Consider the following 21253-nt stretch of genomic DNA (forward strand, 5'->3'; position numbering starts at 1 on the left):
ACGTTACATCAGCGTGGCAGATATTGCCAAACGCTCATGGGCTCTCACTTCTAGTTTGCTATCATGTCGGAGGCACTTTTACACGGGGGAAAAAAAAAACATATCATTATCTTCAGATAATCACTTAGACGATAAAATTCAAGGAGCGACTCGGCATGTTACGTAAGACGACGTATACTTTATGTAAGAACCGTTCATTTCTGAAGACGGCAACTAAGGACGAGAAGTGCGAGCACAGCCGCAAAACTTCACGTCACCTCCATGACCTTAACTCGGCTCATGTCGCAATGTACTCTGCCACAGAAGAACAGGACTCCCTTGAGGAGAGGTAGCGGACCAGAGAAGGAGACCCCGAACCCTTGAGGTACCACCTTCGTGGAAAAATAATCGTGTAAAAATCTCGTTTGCAAGTTAATCGTGATCAAGGCAAAGTTTTCATCGAGTTTTGTAACTTCATATAACCATCGCTCCATCCGAGAAATGATATATATATATATATATATATATATATATATATATATATATATATATATATATATATATAGTGACACACCCAAGTGCCTGTTACTAGGCCAGTACCCAGCAATCTCCCGTCTACGCCGGTTCGCATCCCACATGTTGTCCTTCAAGCCTCGCCTTGGCCTAATAATCTATCAGCCACTCTGTTTCTTAATCTACCATTCTCTCTCTCTCTCTCTCTCTCTCTCTCTCTCTCTCTCTCTCTCTCTCTCTCTCTCTCTCTCTCTCTCTCTCCACACGTCCTATAATTCTATCAATGATAGGGTCATGTAAACCAGACATATGAGTCAAAGCACAACTCTGTAAAATAGCTACAATCAGCTTCACCTAATCGGCTGTCGGCGGGGAAGACTTGTGGGTGTGTGAGTGCACGGGACTGCTGATTGGCCGACACGTTGGGTGTGTGAGGCCTGGCGACCAGTCAGCATCAAGGTTACCCATCAGCCGGTGTCATGTGACGTGAAAGCCAGAAATAAGATAAAAAGTTACTTTTCGTTGTTTTTCACTCAGTTATCTCTCGCTATCCTAATCTACGATAATCCAAATACCACCACCAATGGGTTACTGGGAAAATGCAGCAGCAGCAGCTGGAGACGCTGGCTTGGATAAACTATTTTATTACACATAACAGAAAACTGGTAAGTCATGACGGTGAATACAGACAAGAGACCCTGAAGCCTGTCTATGTAGGGGGTAGGTGTGGCTTCACTTACGCGTTTTCTTTTTTTTTTTTTTGCTGGCTTGTTTGTCGCTGGGTGGGTGGTTATAAGGAAGAAAACTTGGTCAAGAAAGGTAAAATATGGACAGAAGATCGCTTCCGAAGTGTAAATATGCAAGATGAAAGGACTGTGAAGTGTGTGTGTGTGTGTGTGTGTGTGTCGAGAACTGGTACAATCCGACGCCATTCGATTCAACACAGGCTGTCACACGACACAAGCTTTCTATTTACAGACACGGGCCGATAGTTCTTGGCAAAACTGAACTTAAAAGTACCGTTACATGCAAACAAATTTCTGAGGTGTGGCGCGTGAGGGGGGGGGGGTCATGTAATGAAAAATGTAATTACCATTTATGAAGATTATTCATTAACAAAGTGCAGCACTGGCCATCACCTCACCTCGAGCCTGATAACACAGTACCAACAGGAAAAAGTATATGTGGAACAAAAAAAGTTAAACTTTTTACAAGAAGACCACGAGTTAAAAAACTTCAGCCATACCCATGACGCTTTTTATAGGATTACTATTTCTCTCAAAATATCTTTATAATGATCCATATTTTCAAAACTTAAGAGATACGAACTGAATCTTCACACTGGGAGAGCTATGAGACGTTTCGAAATCGAGCAGCCTACTGCAACCACAGAATGGATCTATCAGGTACGCTAGTGTCCACTTTTTATAACTTCCCCCTCACGACTACCTGCCCCAAACCACAGAGACAAATGCCCATCTAGTGCAACGAGCCAGTATATTTGGGTCTTGCAACGGCCAAGCGTAACTCACTGCCATCGACACCACAAACATAAGTAGAATAACAACAACACACGTTCTTCACACTAACTGGCGTACTCTCAAGTGGCATGTGCCTGTCTACTGCTTCCCTAGTTTGTGTATGGTGACCAGTCACACGAGGACGGACCGTTACATGCTCCTCCCTTTCCTTGTAGGGCATAGCTGTGGACCTTTCCTCCTGTCTTTCCCTTTAAATACAACAAACTTTCCACCTAACACCACTGATACATACTTTCTTTTTTTTTTATTAAGCCTGTGCCATGTCTGCTGCTGGAAAGAGTAATAATCACAAACAGAAATGGCCGGTCATCAAACTAATATTACGTACAGAGGAGAATTCTTGACAGTGCTCCAAGACTACGTGTCTGACATAGACACCACACACATAAGAGCTAAGTCTACTTCCTTCTCTTACTCCAAGAAAAAACACGTTAATGACTATATTCATATTTAATATTTCGTCGAAAACGGAGGCTATTGACCAGTATCATTCCCATCTTCCACTAAAATAAGGGTACACATAATCTATACCTCAAATAAAATCAGCAGAATAAATCCTTTTACTTTAACAGAATTGAAAAGGGGAATAAACCACCACACACACACAAAAAAAATCTTCCACGCCATACATACTCCAGATTACGTCAGGCCTATCAAAATTTAGAACACAAACATCGATAAAGTTTCCTATCTACGGTGGAAGCTGACCTCGATGTGTTCAATATGCTCCAAATACGAAGGATGATAACAAGCTGCATCTACAAATGTACGAAATTGGTTAGCCATACTAGCAGGGCTTGCCCCATCACAAACGTACAATCTTAATTTACGCGCTTCAAAATTGTTAGCCTGACAAATATATTATAGAATATATATATTATCACATCATTAGCATCTGTAGATGCCTACTCATCCAGACCTGACGTGTCAAGTGTTCATACAGCCACGGTGTTTCATTCAAACACCCAACCTAATATTATTTTTTCTCCCTCCCTCTCTCTCTCCACACACGAACAGACGGCACGGTGTTAAAGCGACCTCCAGCACCAACTCCCCTAGGTCACTAGCACCATAAACTACTCAGTTACGTAACCCTACAACCTCACCAAAGGCGAGGAGACCCCCCCCCTCCTTTCACCCTCTCTGCCAAACTGCCACACACACACACACAACCACACAACTTTTCACCACACTACACAACGCCACACAACATCCTATCACACGCCACTACACTTACACACGATACCACCCCACCACCACCACACCACACACCAACACACGACGCCCTACCACACACCCTGCCACACATTTTACCCAACTTCGCACGTCCTCTCACAACGTCCGTTTATCAAGACACAGTCCTCAGGCTCGGACGGACGGACGGACGTCCCAATCGAGACCAAACCTCCAATGAACGCATAAAATAATAAAAAAAAGTCGAACGCCTTAAAAAAAAAAAAAAAGGAGCCATAACAACAAGACATACATCCACATCTGAGGGCTTGTGGTCAAAAAGACTAGGTAACAGCTAGTCAGTCTCCACAACGCGCAGTGAAGTATAATGTTTAGATGTTTACCATGACGTGATGACACACGACAGAAGACGATCCGGCATGCACACGAGCGCCGATCGAATGACCACGCTACGCCATCCGTGAACGCCAGTGATCACGTTCAAAAATCGTACAGGAATACCGGCGACTATACTGTAGTGTACGGGGAACGCTGCAGACAACGCTAAAGTGTACAGGAACGCGAAAGACTGAGCTTAGAGCGTAGAGGAACGTGAAAGACTAAGCTTAGAGCGTAGAGGAACGTGAAAGACTAAGCTTAGAGCGTAGAGGAACGCGGAATACTACGCTAGAGCGTAGAGGAACGCGGAATACTACGCTAGAGCGAAGAGGAACGCAGAATACTACGCTAGAACGTAGAGGAACGCTAATGACAAAGCAGAGGGTAGATGAACGCCAAACACTAAGCTGAAGCGTAAGGGAAATGCTGTAAAACAACGCCAGTGCGTAAAAGTAACCCCCCGAAGACAACGCAGAAAATCAAATGACGTCGCTATGAGCGCAGGAGGACCACCACAGACCCCACACTAAAACAAAAGGATGAACGTCGTGGGGGTAGAAGAAAGGCCTAGTTTCCGACATTCGGACGGGCCACAAATAACCTGGCATCGCTCACGGGCTGGGAAGAAGGCATGGCTGGAGACTGCCCACAGCTGCTGTGGGCAGGATGACAGTGGCTCAACGGTAAGGGAAGGGGGGGGGGGGGGGAAGACACGAGATACCCTATGATACAGTGGAATGGTATGGGGGGCGGGGGGAAAGAAACTCTCCCTCACCCTGTGAGGAAAGTAGACGACAGAGGAAGAAAAACTGGGTGAGCCGGATTCCTTCGCGCTCACTACAGTAGAGAATCTCGACACCACCAATTGGCCTCATCAGACCACATATTCTCGTAAAATGTATCCATTTTAACGGAACCTTCCCCCTCCCCACCCATTCTAGCAACCCCTTTCTAAACGCAAATACTCAGCCCCTCAGTAAGGCTGACTGGTATAACCTACGAAAATTCTTTTCTGATACTGTCTCTTTGTGTGTGTGTGGTGATGTCTCCGCCAAACGCATGGCAGAGAGAGAGTACAGCTACCGGGAATGAAATCATTTATCCCCACCTCCTCCCAATCATTTATCCCTACACTCCTCCAATCATTTATCTCCACCTCCTCCAATCATTTATCCACACCTCCTCCCAATCATTTATCCACACCTCCTCCAATCATTTATCCCCACCTCCTCCAATCATTTATCCCCACCTCCAATCATTTACCCCCACCTCCTCCAATCATTTATCCCTACCTCCTCCAATCATTTATCCCCACGACCTCCAATCATTTATTCCCACCTCCTCCAATCATTTATCCCCACCTCCTCCAATCATTTATCCCCACCTCCTCCAATCATTTATCCCCACCTCCTCCAATCATTTATCCCCACGACCTCCAATCAATGGTTCAACCGTTCCTCCTCGAAGATCATGCAGGAAAGGGATCAAACACATCGGTTTGGGAAGAAAAGCTCGCCTTCCTCCAAATCCCATTCAGCATTTTCCGTCGCCTGTAATCACTACCAGCGAATCATCTGCGAGGCAGAGAGTTCCTGTGTTCAAAGGACCTACGATAGATAATCTCCCTTCGTGATCTTTCCCCAGTATCTGCGAACGTTTCAAAAGACAGGCTTTCCACTTCCTCAAAATCTCGTTGTTAATACTTCCCCCTCGTTTCATACTTTTTCTTTTTTTTTTTCTTTTCATTAACCTCTCTACATTTCCACTACGGCTAAGCCTTGATGTGGACTTTAGCCCTTGTCTAGAGACTCCATCGTACAAGAAAAAAAGAAGAAAAGACGGTGGATGAGTCAGCCGTCAAAACACACACACACAAACACACACACACACACAAACACACACTGTTTACGAGTAAACATTAAAATTACAGAGAAGATCAAGGCTAAGGAAATATATTCAGCCAGCTGTTCCCATCATAAGTAATGCCCAAACTAGAATGTGTCTCAAGTTTGGTCACCACATCAACAAGAAGCGTAATGAAGTCACTGAGAAGTCCCAAAGGAGAGAGAAAAAAAAAAAGAAAAACAAAGAGGACCCCTAAAATTAAGAGAAGAGGGTCTTGGGAAAGGTAGAAGAAGCCTTAAATTTGCCCACCGAAGGAGAGTGAGAGAGGAGTGAGGCGTGACTTGACTACAACCTTCAACGTTTTAAAAACAAACTGATGACCTACGTAGATACTAATCAGTTCTTCAAACCAGGGGGGCAGAACATGAAATCAAGCAAAGAAACTTGTAAAAAAAAAAAAAAGTTACCTATACACTAAGTACAATAGTGGAGTATAAATGGAACAAACTAAAAGAAGAAATGGTAAACGCAAAGAATATACAGATCTGAAAAGAAAAAACGTTGAATAGCGCGCGCACACAAACACAAAACCCGTGTTCATCATCCTCTTGGGACCAGTCGATGACTGGGTACGTGTGTGTGTGTGTGTGTGTGTGTGTAAGTGATTACTATTTATATCTTAAGACGACAAAGTTGTACACTCGTGTGTGGTGGCTCTGTGTCTCTTAGTCTTTACACCTACGTGTAAAAACACACACACACACACACACACACGCAAACACAAGACCCAGGGAGGGAGATGACCGGTATACATTCCCCTCGTAGCATTACCACTAAAACCGCCAATGCACCTCCTAACCTATACCTACCCACTACCCAACAAAACCAAACATCAGTCTTACACAAAGGGTGTAATTGTTTTAACATAAGCTATGGACATACACTCAAGAGACTTCTCTTCGCTCGTTTTAAGAATGTAAAAACGTATTTACAACTGCATTTAAAAGGGTTCGCGTGATGCTTCTTTGTTTTACGAAGGTACATCAAGGTGAAAAACACCTGCCAGTAAAAGTGTAACGATCCCTTAAACCTACCATTAAACACTTATGTAATAAACACCCGAATACACAGATACATGAACTTAAACGAGGCCACCCGCCCACTATTAACACCTGTCTACACAAGTGTGGTTATGACTACGAGGCAGGTTCGTGTACACCCTCGCGTCTGTGCATCCCCAGTACCCGGGGTCGAGTCCCTTCCAAGCCCGGATTTCCGGGAGGACAAAAGCCGCCCCATGAAGTTCCTACGACGACAAGCCAACACCACAGAATTGTTTATTATACCCGCTAAACTTAGCCTTGGCATTTCCTGTTGGAAGTGACAACTCTTGCATTCACCACTGAGACTGGTTAGGTTACCCTGGCACTGAACTGCTGGAACTAGTTAACAATCTACATACTACCAATTTACTAACAATCTGACAATCCTGGTACTCTTTATAGCAGCCGGATTGGGGCCCAAGGTAGTTCTATATACTCTAGCGCAACAACACAGAGATCCTAGCCACCCTAGCCACTCTATATAAACCAACCACCGACTGACTAGTAGTGCGTTCTAGCGCAACAACACAAGAGATCCTTCCCACCCTAGCCACTACCAAACCAGCTGTATAGCAGCAGGATTGGGGCCCAAGGTAGTTCTATCCACTCTAGCGCAACAACACAAGAGATCCTTGCCACCCTAACCACTCTATATAAACCAACCACCGACTGACTAGTAGTACGTACTAGCGCAACAACACAGAGATCCTTACCACCCTAGCCACTACCAAACCAGATTTATAGCGACCGGATTGGGGCCCAAGGTAGTTCTATCCACTCTAGCGCAACAACACAAGAGATCCTTACCACCCTAGCCACTCTATATAAACCAACCACAGACTTAGTAGTAGTAGGTCAGCGTGTACTTACCGCCCTTGGTGGGGGTGCGGTGGAGGGAGTGCTGCGCGCGGTAACCGCTGATCATCTCGTAGGTGCCGTCGTCTCTCTTGACGGGGAAGGCGACCTCCAGCACGTGATGGCAGGGCTCCATGATCTTCAGGATGCCTTTCGTCTTGTTCCGCTTCTCCTCCAGCGTCACCCGGTCCTTCATCTCCTCCACCAGCTGGTCCTCAACCACCTGTGGAAGGTGGGTGAAGGCACGGAGGTCAAAAACTCACGTTTTTTTTTGTCAAGAATGCCCCTGCAATCACTGGTTCTCTCTCTCTCTCTCTCTCTCTCTCTCTCTCTCTCTCTCTCTCTCTCTCTCTCTCTCTCTCTCTCTCTAATAACACCTGATATACTTTTTTCCACCTTACAGCCATTCACCACCTGAACTTCACCTAACAAGTGACCGCCTCACCTGGTACTGCACCTAAGACCATAACCTCTGGGTACACCTGAGAGCCATCGTACGTCTCCTGAAAATATTTTCATTACATAAGCAGCCTTTGGGAGCTTCATTTGACACCCCATGACTGACTGTTCCTCCGCTGCAACAGGGCAGCCCATAAACAACAGTGTTTCACGTCTTACAACCCATGAATATACCTCTGCATCACCCAAGTCCATGGATATTCCTTCCCTATCTCACAACCCATATGAATAAACCCCCTTCTTGGCTCGACAGGCCTTAAATACTTCTCGCCTCATCTTACAATTTATGAATATCCCTTCACATCACCTAACAGCATCTACAAATAGCGTCACTCTACATGCCCCTAAACCATTACCCAAACAACCCACTTCATCGAGCAGCTCCCAAAAGACTTACGTCTCAAGTTCTCAAAACTATTATCATTTTTCTTATTATACTTTTGTCGCTGTCTCCCGCATTAGCGAGGTAGCGCAAGGAAACAGACGAAAGAATGGCCCAACCCACCCACATACACATGTATATACATACACGTCCACACACGCACATATACATACCTATACATCTCTAACGTATGATATATATATACACACACAGACATATACATATATACACATGTACATAATTCATACTGTCTGCCCTAATTCACTCCTGTCGCCACCCCGCCACACATGAAATTAAAATTTCCTCTCCCCGCATGGGCGCGAGGTAACGCTAGGAAAGACAACGAAGGCCACAATCGTTCTCAAAACGATTCACCTAAAATATCATGTAAATAAAAACCTACTACCTCCTGGGAGCCTAAAAAGACATCTGCATAATAGGCCTCACCTCCAAAGTCCACAGATACCTCACCGAACGAGAGAACATAAAAACCCTTGTCTACCTCAGCAGTCATCTGACACCTCCTCACCTGACAGCCACGGTGGAAGAAATACTCCACCATCTCAAAGAACGACGGATCCTCGGCGTCGGGGATGTACGACAACCGCTCCGGGATCTGGTGTCGCTCATAGTCGCTCTGGAAGCGTCTGGAAGCCACAGTAACTGAGGCGGCGGCAGGGGCAGAGTTCCTCAACAAGCCACCGTGGGCAGCCCCCGCCTGCACCACCGCCCGTGCCACCGCTGTTCCTGTACGCAGCATTCTCTGGGGACGAGAGAAAAAAAAAAAAGACATTATCAACAACTGTGTTTAGGTCAGTGTGGGGGAAACAATGTAAAATGGGGTTATAGTGGGCATGGGGAAACTCTAGTCTGCTGTGAAGGTTTGGTGTAAGATGGTGGTAGGGTTAGCGTAGGTAATAAAACATAAAAAGAGCCAGTTCTCAATTCTGAGCCGTCTCTTGTATACACTACAGAACGGGCATCAAAAAGCGATTATAAATCTTCCCTGGGATGCCGGGTTTTTTCAGAGGTGTAATAAAATGATCTTCCAGCAACAAAATTCTGAACGAAGTAGTAAGACTGCTCACCTTCAAGGGTTATTGTCTGCACATAACGACATTCTAACCTAAAGAGCATGCGTGCTTCGAGAGTCGTCAAACAAAGGGTGGGCTCCTATGGTCTTAAAATTTGGCAAAATCTATTCACTTTAAAGTCTTAAACCCCTCGAGCATCACCACGGTATGTGATACCTTAGCACAATACAACCCTTGAGCACGAAGGATGGGCTCTTAAGCACAGTGGTACGACCCTTGAGCACGAAGGATGGGCTCTTAAGCACGGTGGTACGACCCTTGAGCACGAAGGATGGGCTCTTAAGCACGGTGGTACGACCCTTGAGCACGAAGGATGGGCTCTTAAGCAAAGTGGTATGACCCTTGAGCACGAAGGATGGGCTCTTAAGCAAAGTGGTATGACCCTTGAGCACGAAGGATGGGCTCTTAAGCAAAGTGGTATGACCCTTGAGCACGAAGGATGGGCTCTTAAGCACAGTTGAGCACGACGGGGCGACACTCCATTACCTCCAATAGGCGACAGAGCAGAGCGCCCCTGCCAGCATATTCTACTGTCGTACCTTCATGGGCAAGGGGTCGTACCGTCGTGTTCAAGTACCGTATAATGACGAGGAAGATGAAGATTAAAATCCTCTTGTGCGATCTAATATATAATTGCCCGTGAGACCTTTCATATCTCCTGCATACAAAGAAGTTTGCTGCAAAGATTATGTCACGTCCTATATATATATATATATATATATATATATATATATATATATATATATATATATATATCAATGTTGAAGTGCCCTTTGCGATCTTCCACTGGCTCCTATGTACATACTCACTTGTTGTTTCTTATATAACCTACGACGAGTCGCATCAGCATAACTTACCCTACCTGATATGACCCGTTTCACGCCACTGCTTTCACCCCGTGCCCAATGATTTGCAACATCAGTGTCGGCGACTGGTGTGCCATATGTTCTGTCAATTCTTGCAAACGTCTAAACTGACCCCTTGCTCCACACCCTGTCACCAGCTATTCTGATTCGCTCTATACCGGTTCACACCAGTCTTCTGCCATCTACTTTTTCCCCCCTAAAAGGCCTACGTATATATATTCTGTGATAAGTGCACTCCAACAAAGACCCGTGTTGTTGTTACCTTCTTGTCAACTTTGCGGTTTGTGTTGCTAGTTTCGTCCCCAAAGCCGTTCCTACCAAGGTCATCCGGTTTGTCCCGAAACAGGTCATGCTGTCACCAGCTGCGTCTTAATAGCAGCTCTTACTCTACTGTTACCCAACTGTTGTCCTCCTAAAGCCCTATAAGAAACCATACGCGCATTATACTATATGCAGTTAGTCCGATTCGTTGGATGCAGGTGTGCAATGTCGTTGTCTCTCATCTTGTCATACAGCAATTTACGCCACATCTCTCTCTCACGTTGCCATATTTCTTTATACTACCTTGTGTGTGGTGATATCAGGCGTGATACAGCGTGATGCCAAGCATGAGAAAGTCCTGCAAAGATCTTTTCACACCTGCACTGTTTCTGTTATCTATGGAAATTGCTAAAAACGAATGAAAATACTTGAGCTTGTACCCTATGAAGCCCAAATGGGATAGGCGCATCCCTTAAACACGAAATCCTAAAGGGCATGGTTTCCTGGAACCGAACAAGATTCCCTTCAAGCACGTCACAGAAGACTGTTTAATTAAACATCACCTCTAATGCCACAGCACGTCATCAGTATAATAATTATAACAGAAAATACTGCAAACACCCGAGCCTGAATCTGTTCAATACAATGTCTATAGCGACTACAAGCATCATTCCATGTTCAGCGGAGAAACGAGCGTTAATCAAAACCTGTATGGCAAGGACCATAATATAAAGCAGTGAAAGCGAGTAGGTCTGAGAATGATTTTCGACAAAACGAAGGTAGTAGTAACTTTTTGACGAGAAGAATGACATTGGCAGCTGATAGGTCTAATCTCAAATAAATAAAAAACAAAATTTAACAGACCAGCTATAAAATGAGTTATATATGCGCAAGGACATTGTTTTTTTTTTCTTTTTGCAACCAGTGAATAAATTCAATATTGTCCCGTTCGATGGAGCTGTGGGGCACATGCGTCTCCGAAATCATCGGTAGTTAAACGTAAAGCAAAGCATTTATGTACATACTTCATTAACACAAAGGCGGTTATATAATATACTACTCTCTTATGACATTTCCCAAACCGGTTTATATGCCTTTCCATTCACATCTAGCCAGACCATACTGAATCCTCACTCACGGGAAGGTGTTGGGGGAGGGTGACGAAGGGTTTATATATATATATATATATATATATATATATATATATATATATATATATATATATATATATATATATATATATTCCTACGAGTCCACATGGAAAATGAAACACGAAAAGTTCCCTTGAGCACTTTCGTGTAATAATCACATCATCCGGGGAGATACAAGAAATATAGCAGTCATCTGATATAAAACGAAGAGACGTAGCTAGGACGCATTTAATAAACGAGTGATTGTCCAAGACACACAACGAGCGTATCATAAACTTATTATGTGGTTTGAGATAGCAGAAGAGGGTGTTTTGAAACGGTCTGGTCACATGGAGAGAACGAGGAGAAGTGGGAGACCAAATTGGAAGTGGAAAGATGAAGTGAGAGATTTTGAGCAATCGGGGCCTGAACATGCAGGAGGGTGAAAGGCGTGCAAGAAACAGAGTGAATCAGAACGATGTGGTTTACCGGGGTCGTCGTGCTGTCAATGGATTGAACCAGGGCATGTGAAGCGTCTGGGGTAAATCATAGAAAGTTTTGTGGGGCCTGGATGTGGAAAGGGAGCTGTGGTTTCGGTGCATAATACATGAAAGCTAGAGACTGAGTGTGAACGAATGTGGCCTTTGTTGTCTTTTCCTAGCGCTACCTCGCGCGCATGTGGGGGAGGGGGTTGTCATTTCATGTGTGGCGGGGTGGCGACGGGAATGACTACGGGCAGACAGTATGAATTATGTACATGTGTATATATGTATATGTCTGTGTGTGTGTGTGTGTGTGTGTATATATTATATATATATATATATATATATATATATATATATATATATATATATATATATATAATATATATATATATATATATGTATGTATGTATATGTTGAAATGGTAGGTAGGTATATGTGCGTGTGGACGTGTATGTATATACATGTGTATGTGGGTGGGTTGGGCCATTCTTTCGTCTGTTTCCTTGCGCTACCTCGCGGACGCGGGAGACAGCAACAAAATTTTGGGAGCCTTGAAAAATGTGTGGAAGTCGAGAACATTATCCCGGAAAGCAAAAATGGGTATGTTTGAAGGAATAGTAGTTCCAACAATGTTGTATGGTTGCGAGGCGTGGGCTATGGATAGAGTTGTGCGCAGGAGGATGGATGTGCTGGAAATGAGATGTTTGAGGACAATGTGTGGTGTGAGGTGGTTTGATCGAGTAAGTAACGTAAGGGTAAGAGAGATGTGTGGAAATAAAAAGAGCGTGGTTGAGAGAGCAGAAGAGGGTGTTTTAAAGTGGTTTGGGCACATGGAGAGAATGAGTGAGGAAAGATTGACCAAGAGGATATATGTGTCGGAGGTGGAGGGAACGAGGAGAAGAGGGAGACCAAATTGGAGGTGGAAAGATGGAGTGAAAAAGATTTTGCGTGATCGGGGCCTGAACATGCAGGAGGGTGAAAGGAGGGCAAGGAACAGAGTGAATTGGAGCGATGTGGTATACAGGGGTTGACGTGCTGTCAGTGGATTGAATCAAGGCATGTGAAGCGTCCGGGGAAACCATGGAAAGCTGTGTAGGTATGTATATTTGTGTGTGTGGACGTGTGTATGTACATGTGTATGGGGGGGGTTGGGCCAATTCTTTCGTCTGTTTCCTTCCGCTACCTCGCAAACGCGGGAGACAGCGACAAAGTATAAAAAAAAAAAAAAAAAAAAAAAAAAAAATATATATATATATATATATATATATATATATATATATATATATATATATATGCGTGTGGGTGTGTATGTTAACCAGAAACACACACACACACACCTACCTCAGGAAAAATCAACACCATACCTAATAAATTGTCTATTACTGAACAGAAGAACCTTCTAACGTTCAACCACATTCTTACCCTAACCACCCAATTAGATGAAAAGAGGAAGGGAGAGGACGAAAAGGCGTCGCTTATTAAAACTATAATGTGATACCCCCAACGGAAGGCTTGGTGACGCACCCTTTGGGGAATTATTCATACGTGCTCACCTGCTTGAAAACGCATGAAACCTGAAGCCATATCATATTAGTGAATAATCTAACATGAAAGTAGGATGGAAACCATTATACCAACAACTGTGATTGGGTGTGAAAGCTATTTGCTATGGCCGAGTGCAAGACTGAGCTCGAGGAAATCCATTTACCATTTACACTCTACACCTATCTTGTGTTTCTTTATCATAAATTCCATGTCTAACCTGTTCTCCCGCCTACCCGAGAATAGGAAAATAATGTAATAACTGCTTGTTATCGTTGCCGTGAAGTCTTGTGGATTTTAGACCAGTACGTTGCTTGAAGACCCCCCCCCCCAAACCCTTTCCTTCAACCGTATGAGAAAAAATATACCAATCTCCACGAAGCAGGCACAAATACAATTTTTTTCCCCACTTCAACAGAACCGTAATCCCACCTCGGCAAACACTCCTAGTCCCTCGCTCAAGGTTTGCGCAAACTTACAGAATCTAAAAATATCTATTACACGCGCCATCCCACTGACGCCAAATTAGAGCGGGAAAAAAAAATTACCTTACATCAGAGAAAAAAAAAACAATTACACACACGACACGAATAAAATACATATACATTACTCTTTGGATATCTCGAGGTCTTCGTTAACCTAAGGCAGGTGCACTCAACACTGACTCTTGTTTGAATCCGGCCAAGAAGGTGGGTCTGGCTGGCTGGCTGGCTGGCTCCCCACCACCGTTGCCAAGTCCTCCGTTCCCGCCCGCACCTCCTTACTAAACCTCCCTCCTGTCATACCGCCCTCGCTATACCTTTGACGAAAATCCCCCTTTTAATGATCTTTTGAACACCAAGAACGGGAGGAAATCATATAAATCTTAATTCTATGTAGTTAATATATTTTGAGGATTAATTGTGTCATTAATAAGGAGAGTGAAGTTTTTGATTTGAGCGCGGCGATCGTGGTTTCCTGCGAGCGAGCAACCCGTCCACAAGAGGGAGGTAGGGTCGCCTGAGAGAAATATACTTCCAACCAAACCCACTCACGCCATAATTACGACTACCGCCGTCTACGCACAACCTACAAGCAATCCTCAGGATATCAGGTACCAACTTAAAAGTAGCTTTTATCTTGTTATCAAATGGCAGCAAAAACCAAGTGCAGTTTTTTGTCACTCGGAATTGGCGGCAAGCTCAAACACCCACCAGAGTGGCTGATTCCCAATATCCCACACCGTAACCCATAGTCCCTATTCATGAGACGACAGATCATAATAAAAGCCTCCTGTGCAAATACCCCTAAATAGAAACTTGCAACTTTGTGCAAGCCCGGTTTCTTTCCCATGTACACTTCCCCTTCCACGACACCATCTTTCCCACCTTGCCGTCCATGGTTGCTACTTTTTTTTTTTTAAAACTAAACTATGCAGATGAAAAACTGATAAGTATCTAAATGTGCTTTTGATTCCAAAACCTTAGATTGCTACAGATGTGTTCAGGTATAAGATTAGATGTACTGATAGGAATATATATTACTTCCCTTTGGACAGGTGTAGTTGTTAGCTTTGGTTGAGGATGAACTACCAAAAGATGTTTGTAGGAAATAAGATATATTGTCATGTGCCTTAACATATTTTTTGAATGAAAACAACAGCCTGATGGGAACTTAGAGAGGAGCTATAGTTGATAATATGTCTAAAGAAACAGTAGTACAATATGGTACACTGAATAAGATACCTACAACATTACAGATATGGAAAGAACAGGATATTATTTCGGCTTCATTTCATTCATCAAATTTTCCTCATTGCCATAAAAATGTTCCACCCCACTCCATTATGTCCACCTTTTCCCTTTTTTTTTTCTGTACTTCAGTGCCCCTTTCACCTCATTTTCTGAAATATATTCCCATCACCCTACCTATCCTGCATCATCAAAACTTTAATCTCATTAAATCGGTTACCATTTCTCATATCAAACTATATCAATATATGAGTGTCCCACAGTCATCTCATATATTATCTTTTGTTACATGCAGTTTTCTAAACTTCCCTAGTGTGATCTTGCTTTTCAGAGACCTCCTTTCTATACCTAACTAACTCCTTAACCGTTTGTTTAGTTCCCTTAAACATTCATTCAGTCTTCAGAGTTGAAATTTGTTTTCCTTTAATTCAAATGCCCCGTCTTCATTATTCCATTCATTTAGAACCTTGCTTTCTACACTCTTCGCCTTCATCATTATTTTCTATTACTCTTAGCCATACTATTGAAATGGTGGGGTTTGTTACATCTCCCTTTCAAACTGAATTAACCAAGGGAGAGTTGAAGTACCTTCCCTTCGCATCCTCCGTGGAAACAAAGTAAAAGCGCACGAGAATACCTCTAATAATTTCTGATTGTAATGTTAAAGAGAAAGAAAAAATATGCAGCCACAGGTGTTCTGGTGTAAGTTTATAAGGCTTCATTCAACTGCACATTACTTTGATTACAAGTTACCGTGTGTCAGTTTATATTCTGGAGGTAAATATTGACCTGAGTGCAACAGCCCTAACGCTTTAATGCATTGTGGCAATATAATGGAGTGTTCAATCTGACAGAAAAAAAATGAGCAAACATTATTCTACAGCAGGGTTATGTTAATATAATTCCTAGAGGCTTAGACAACACTAGTAAATTTTCAACCATCCTGAAATATACAAAAGCAAGAATGTATTTAGTATCCATTACTTATTACACAAATCATCTTAGTATTTGTGCTACAATAAGATGTATTTGTTTTCTGAAATGTTCTTGCTTACTGCTGTATGTAGGTGATTTGTGTTTCAGTCACCAACTGTGCTGAGACCGAATACAAGTTTTTGAAATCTTTTAACAGATCTGACAACATTAGTCATGAAAATATTTTTAAATAGAAAATACAGGGGCAAATGGAATATGACTTACAAACTGACACGAGAAAAAATTCTTGCTGATGTTGTACCTTCTATGTACATATATTACTGGAACTGATGAAAAAGAAATATTTGGCCTTGTAAAAACTATGAAATAAATAATCTATTAATGTAATGGAGTTAATGACTTAAGATGATTATTACTGGCGTTATCAAACCTTTTACCGAAATGTGTAATCAGTCATTCAGAACAGGTGTGCTTCTGATAAAATGATAATTGCTGAGGGGATACCATTGTTCTGGATTCTAACATATTTCTAACAATTCAGCACAATTAGACACCATGATGATAATGTACTGAGTTTAGACACCATGATGATAATGTACTGTATATCAGTCAAGGCATGTACAAATTGGATTCAGCTACTGTAGAGAAAATTTTAAAACATCAACCGTTCATGAGTACGTTGTATTGTATAAATCAACCCTGTGTCTAGTTTTACCCAAGTGAAGTCATCAAGGACATGTCAGGTCAGGGAGAGGGTGGGTTATGTAGACCCTAGTACTTCACCTTTCACTAATTACAAGGTTACATGACCCCATTCCAGGTTTCCTCTGGTTCTACACATATCACCTTTATTGTATCTATTTTCTCTCTTTGTTTCAAGTCTTCTGAAGATAAGGTTAATAAGCAAAAATGCTCAGGATTCTTGTGTTTCCTTTTCCTAATAGTTTTTCTGCATATATATATATATATATATATATATATATATATATATATATATATATATATATATATATATATACACATTTCAATGTGTGTGTGTGTGGACGTGTGTATGTACATGTGTATGGGGGGGGGGGTTGGGCCATTTCTTTCGTCTGTTTCCTTGCGCTACCTCGCAAACGCGGGAGACAGCGACGAGGTATAAAAAAAAAAAAATAAAAAAAAAATATATATATATATATATATATATATATATATATATATATATATATATATATATATATATATATATATTATTTATTATACTTTGTCCCTGTCTCCCGCGTTAGTGAGGTAGCGCAAGGAAACAGACAAAAGAATGGCCCATCCCACCCACATACACATGTATATACATACACGTCCACACACACACATATACATACCTATACATCTCAACATATACATATATATACACACACAGACATATGCATGTATACATATGTACATAATTCATAGTCTGCCCTTCTTCATTCCCGTCGCCACCCCGCCACACATGAAATGACAACCCCCTTCCCCCACATGTGTGCGAAGTAGCGCTAGGAAAAGACAACAAAGGCCACATTCGTTCACACTCGGTCTCTAGCTGTCATGTATAATGCACCGAAACCACAGCTCCCTTTCTAAATCCAGGCCCCACAAAACTTTCCATGGTTTACCCCAGACGCTTCACATGCCCTGGTTCCATCCATTGACAGAATGTCGACCCCGGTATACCACATCATTGCAATTGACTCTATTCCTTGCACGCCTTTCACCCTCCTGCATGTTTAGGCCCCAATCACTCAAAATATTTTTCACTCCATCTTTCCACCTCCAGTTTGGTCTCCCACTTCTCCTTGTTCCCTCCACCTATGGGGACGGGGAGAAAGAATACTTCTCACGCATTCCCCACATGTAGAAGGTGACTAATGGGGATGGGAGAGGGGGGCTAGAAACCCTTCCCTCCTTATATTTTACCTTTCTAAAAGGGGAAACAGAAGAAGGAGTCATGCAGGGAGTGCTCATCCTCTTCAAAGGCTCAGACTGGGGTGTCAAAATGTGTGTGGATGTAACCAAGATGAGGAAAAAGGAGAGATAGGTAGTATGTTTGAGGAAAGGAACCTGGATGTTTTGGCTCTGAGTGAAACGAAGCTCAAGGGTAAAGGGGAAGAGTGGTTTGGGAATGTCTTGGGAGTAAAGTCAGGGGTTGATGAGAGGACGAGAGCAAAGGAAGGAGTAGCACTACTCCTGAAACAGGAGTTGTAGGATTATGTGATAGAGTGTAAGAAAGTAAACTCTAGATTGACATGGGTAAAACTGACATTGGATGGAAATAGCACCTCCCCTTTCCCCCTCCAGCAAGGCAGTGCTGTTTCCCACATTAGCGAGTCAGTGCCAGGAAGAGACGAAGAAAAGCAACATCCACTCGTCCATTTCCTAGCTGTTTTTTGTACTTCAGTGAAACCACAGCTCCCTATCCACATCCAGGTCCCACAGACCTTTCCATAGTTTACCCAGGATGCTTCACATGTCCTGGTTCAGTTCACTAAAAGGATACCACATCGTTCCAGTTCAAAATCCTATGCGCGCCTTTCACCCTCCAGCATATTCAGGGCCCAGTTGCTCAAAATATTTTTCACTCCATCCTTCCATCTCCAATTTGGTCTCCCCATTCTCCTTGTTCCCTCCACTTCTGACATATGTGTCCTCTTTGTCAGCCTTTCCTCTCCGTTTCAGCACATCCTCTTCGGCTCAATGACATTTTTTATAACTACACATCTCTCTTACCCTTTCATTACTGTCAAATCACCTCACACCATATAGTGTACCCAAACATTTCATTCCCATTACATCCAACCTCCTCTGCTTAGCATTATCTACAGCCCATTCCTTGCATCCATATAATATTGTTAGGACTACTATTCCTTCAAACATACCAATTTTTGCTCTCCCAGTTAACATTCTCTCTTTTCACACATTCTTCAGTGGCTCCAGAACCTACACTCCCTCCCCTATGACTCACTTCCACGGCTCCATTTGATGCTATGTCCACTCTCGGAATTCTAAAAGCACTCACATCATCCAATTCTTCTTCAAACTCACATCCCAGCTAACCTGTCCCTCAACCCTGTTAAACCTAATATCCTTACATTACTTACATTTATTCTCAACCTGCTCCTTTCACAAACTCTCCAAACTCAGTCACCAACTCAAATCCACCACCAGTGCTGTATCATCAGCAAACAACTGGCACTTTCCAGGTCCTCTCATCCTCCACAGACTACAAACTTGCCCCTCTAAAAATTTTATTTAACTCCCTCACCATCCCATCCATAAACAAAGTGAACAACCATGGTGACATTGCACACCCCTGCCACAGACCAACCTCCACTTGAAATCATTCACTCTCCTCTGTAACTACTTATACAGTTGCCTTACACTCTTCATAACTTTTTACTGCTTCTACCAGTTTTCCTACCACAACATATATTCTTAAGACCTTCCACAAAGTTTCTCTATCAACCCTATCATGTGCTTTCTACAGATACATAAATGCCACATATAAATCCATCTTTTTCTGTTTCTCAAATACATTCTTTAAAGCAAACAGCTGATTCACACATTCTCTACCACTTTTGAAATCATATTGCTCCTCCCTAATCTGATGCTTTGTACATACTTTCACCCTCTCAATCAATACCCTACCATACAACTAAGTATACTCATCAAACTTATCCCTCTGTAGTTTCAATAATCACCTTTATTCCCATTGCCTTTATACAAAGGCACTATACATGCATTCCACTAATCCTCAGGCACACCACAATCCATACATACATTGAAAATCTTTACCAACCAGTCAACAACCGTCACCCCCACTTAATGAAATCACTGTAATAGCATCCACTCCAACTGCCTTGCCATATTTCATTTTATGAAAGGCTTTCACTACATCCTCTCATCATGAAACCACTCTCCATGACACTCTCTCAAAATAGTCACATCACTTAAGCACTTCCTGTTATCACTTCTCCCTTTGCCTCCTTCACAGATGTTCCCATTAGCCCTCGTTTTTTTTTTTTCACATTATTTACCTCCTTCCAAAACATCTTATTCTAAAGTTTAATAATATTCACTCAGCCCAACTCTAATTTGCTCTCTTTTTCAACCCCTGCACTTTCCTCTTGACCTTCTGCTGATTTCTCTTGTACATCCGAGAATTATTTTGCATTAATTCTCTTTAAGTACTTCCTAAATGCTTCTCTTTACTATTTCACTAGCAGCTTTACTTCTTCATCCAACCACTCACTAGCCTTTCTTTTCTGCCCGCCTCCTACCTTTCGCATAGTACATGCATCTCTTTCTTGTATTAGCACTGCTTTTCTAAACACCTCCCATTTTGCCATTGTACACAAGTCTCTTTTTCAAGCTCATTTCTGAAAACCTCTACAAATCTTCACCTTTGCCTCGACCCTCCACAAGATAGTGATCTGACATCCAAGAAGCTGCCCCTCTCAGCACATTTATGTCCAGAAGTCTCTTTTTCATGTGCCTGTCGGTTAATATGTAATCCAATAATGCCCGCTGACTATCTTATTTTCTCACATATGTATAATTATGTATGTTCCTCTTTTTAAACCAGATACTTCCAATCACCAGACCTTTTTCAGCACAACACCAGCTATTCACCATTTCCATTCATAAAAATGAATACCCCATGCCCCCAATCATACCCTCAACTCCCATATTACACACCTTAGTATTTACATCATCCATCACAAATCTCCAGTCATTTACATCAAAACTACTGATACACTCATTCAGCTGTTTCCAAAACACTTTCCTCTTATGGTCTTTGTAAGTGCATAATCACTAACCTCTCTTGCCATCCACTTTCTTTTTTACCCACATCAGTCTAGGACCTACTTCCTTACATTCTGTTACACACTTACCGTACTACTTCAGGAGTAGTGCTGCTCCTTTCTTAGCTGCTGTCCTTTCT

The 21253-nt window shown here is 42.6% G+C and overlaps 1 protein-coding gene across 9 annotated transcripts in view; it reads right to left on the minus strand.

The window, feature by feature from the left end:
• Gdh (glutamate dehydrogenase, mitochondrial) overlaps positions 1–21253 on the minus strand; it is an 88517-nt gene that overhangs the window by 64886 nt on the left and 2378 nt on the right. For 4 of the 9 annotated variants that reach the window (XM_071658413.1, XM_071658418.1, XM_071658412.1 and 1 more), the window contains exons 1-3: positions 14238–14394; positions 8779–9012; positions 7424–7631 (exon numbers count right to left, since the gene is read on the minus strand). In XM_071658413.1, coding sequence (XP_071514514.1) covers positions 7424–7631; positions 8779–9009 — 439 coding nt within the window. In that variant the 5' untranslated portion in view covers positions 9010–9012; positions 14238–14394. Of the gene's footprint in view, positions 1–7423; positions 7632–8778; positions 9013–14237; positions 14395–21253 lie in introns of those variants that run through there. The other 5 variants (XM_071658415.1, XM_071658420.1, XM_071658414.1 and 2 more) reach the window with 2 other exon arrangements.

Source organism: Panulirus ornatus, chromosome 66 (genome assembly GCF_036320965.1).
Source record: "Panulirus ornatus isolate Po-2019 chromosome 66, ASM3632096v1, whole genome shotgun sequence".
Classification (NCBI taxonomy): domain Eukaryota; kingdom Metazoa; phylum Arthropoda; class Malacostraca; order Decapoda; family Palinuridae; genus Panulirus; species Panulirus ornatus.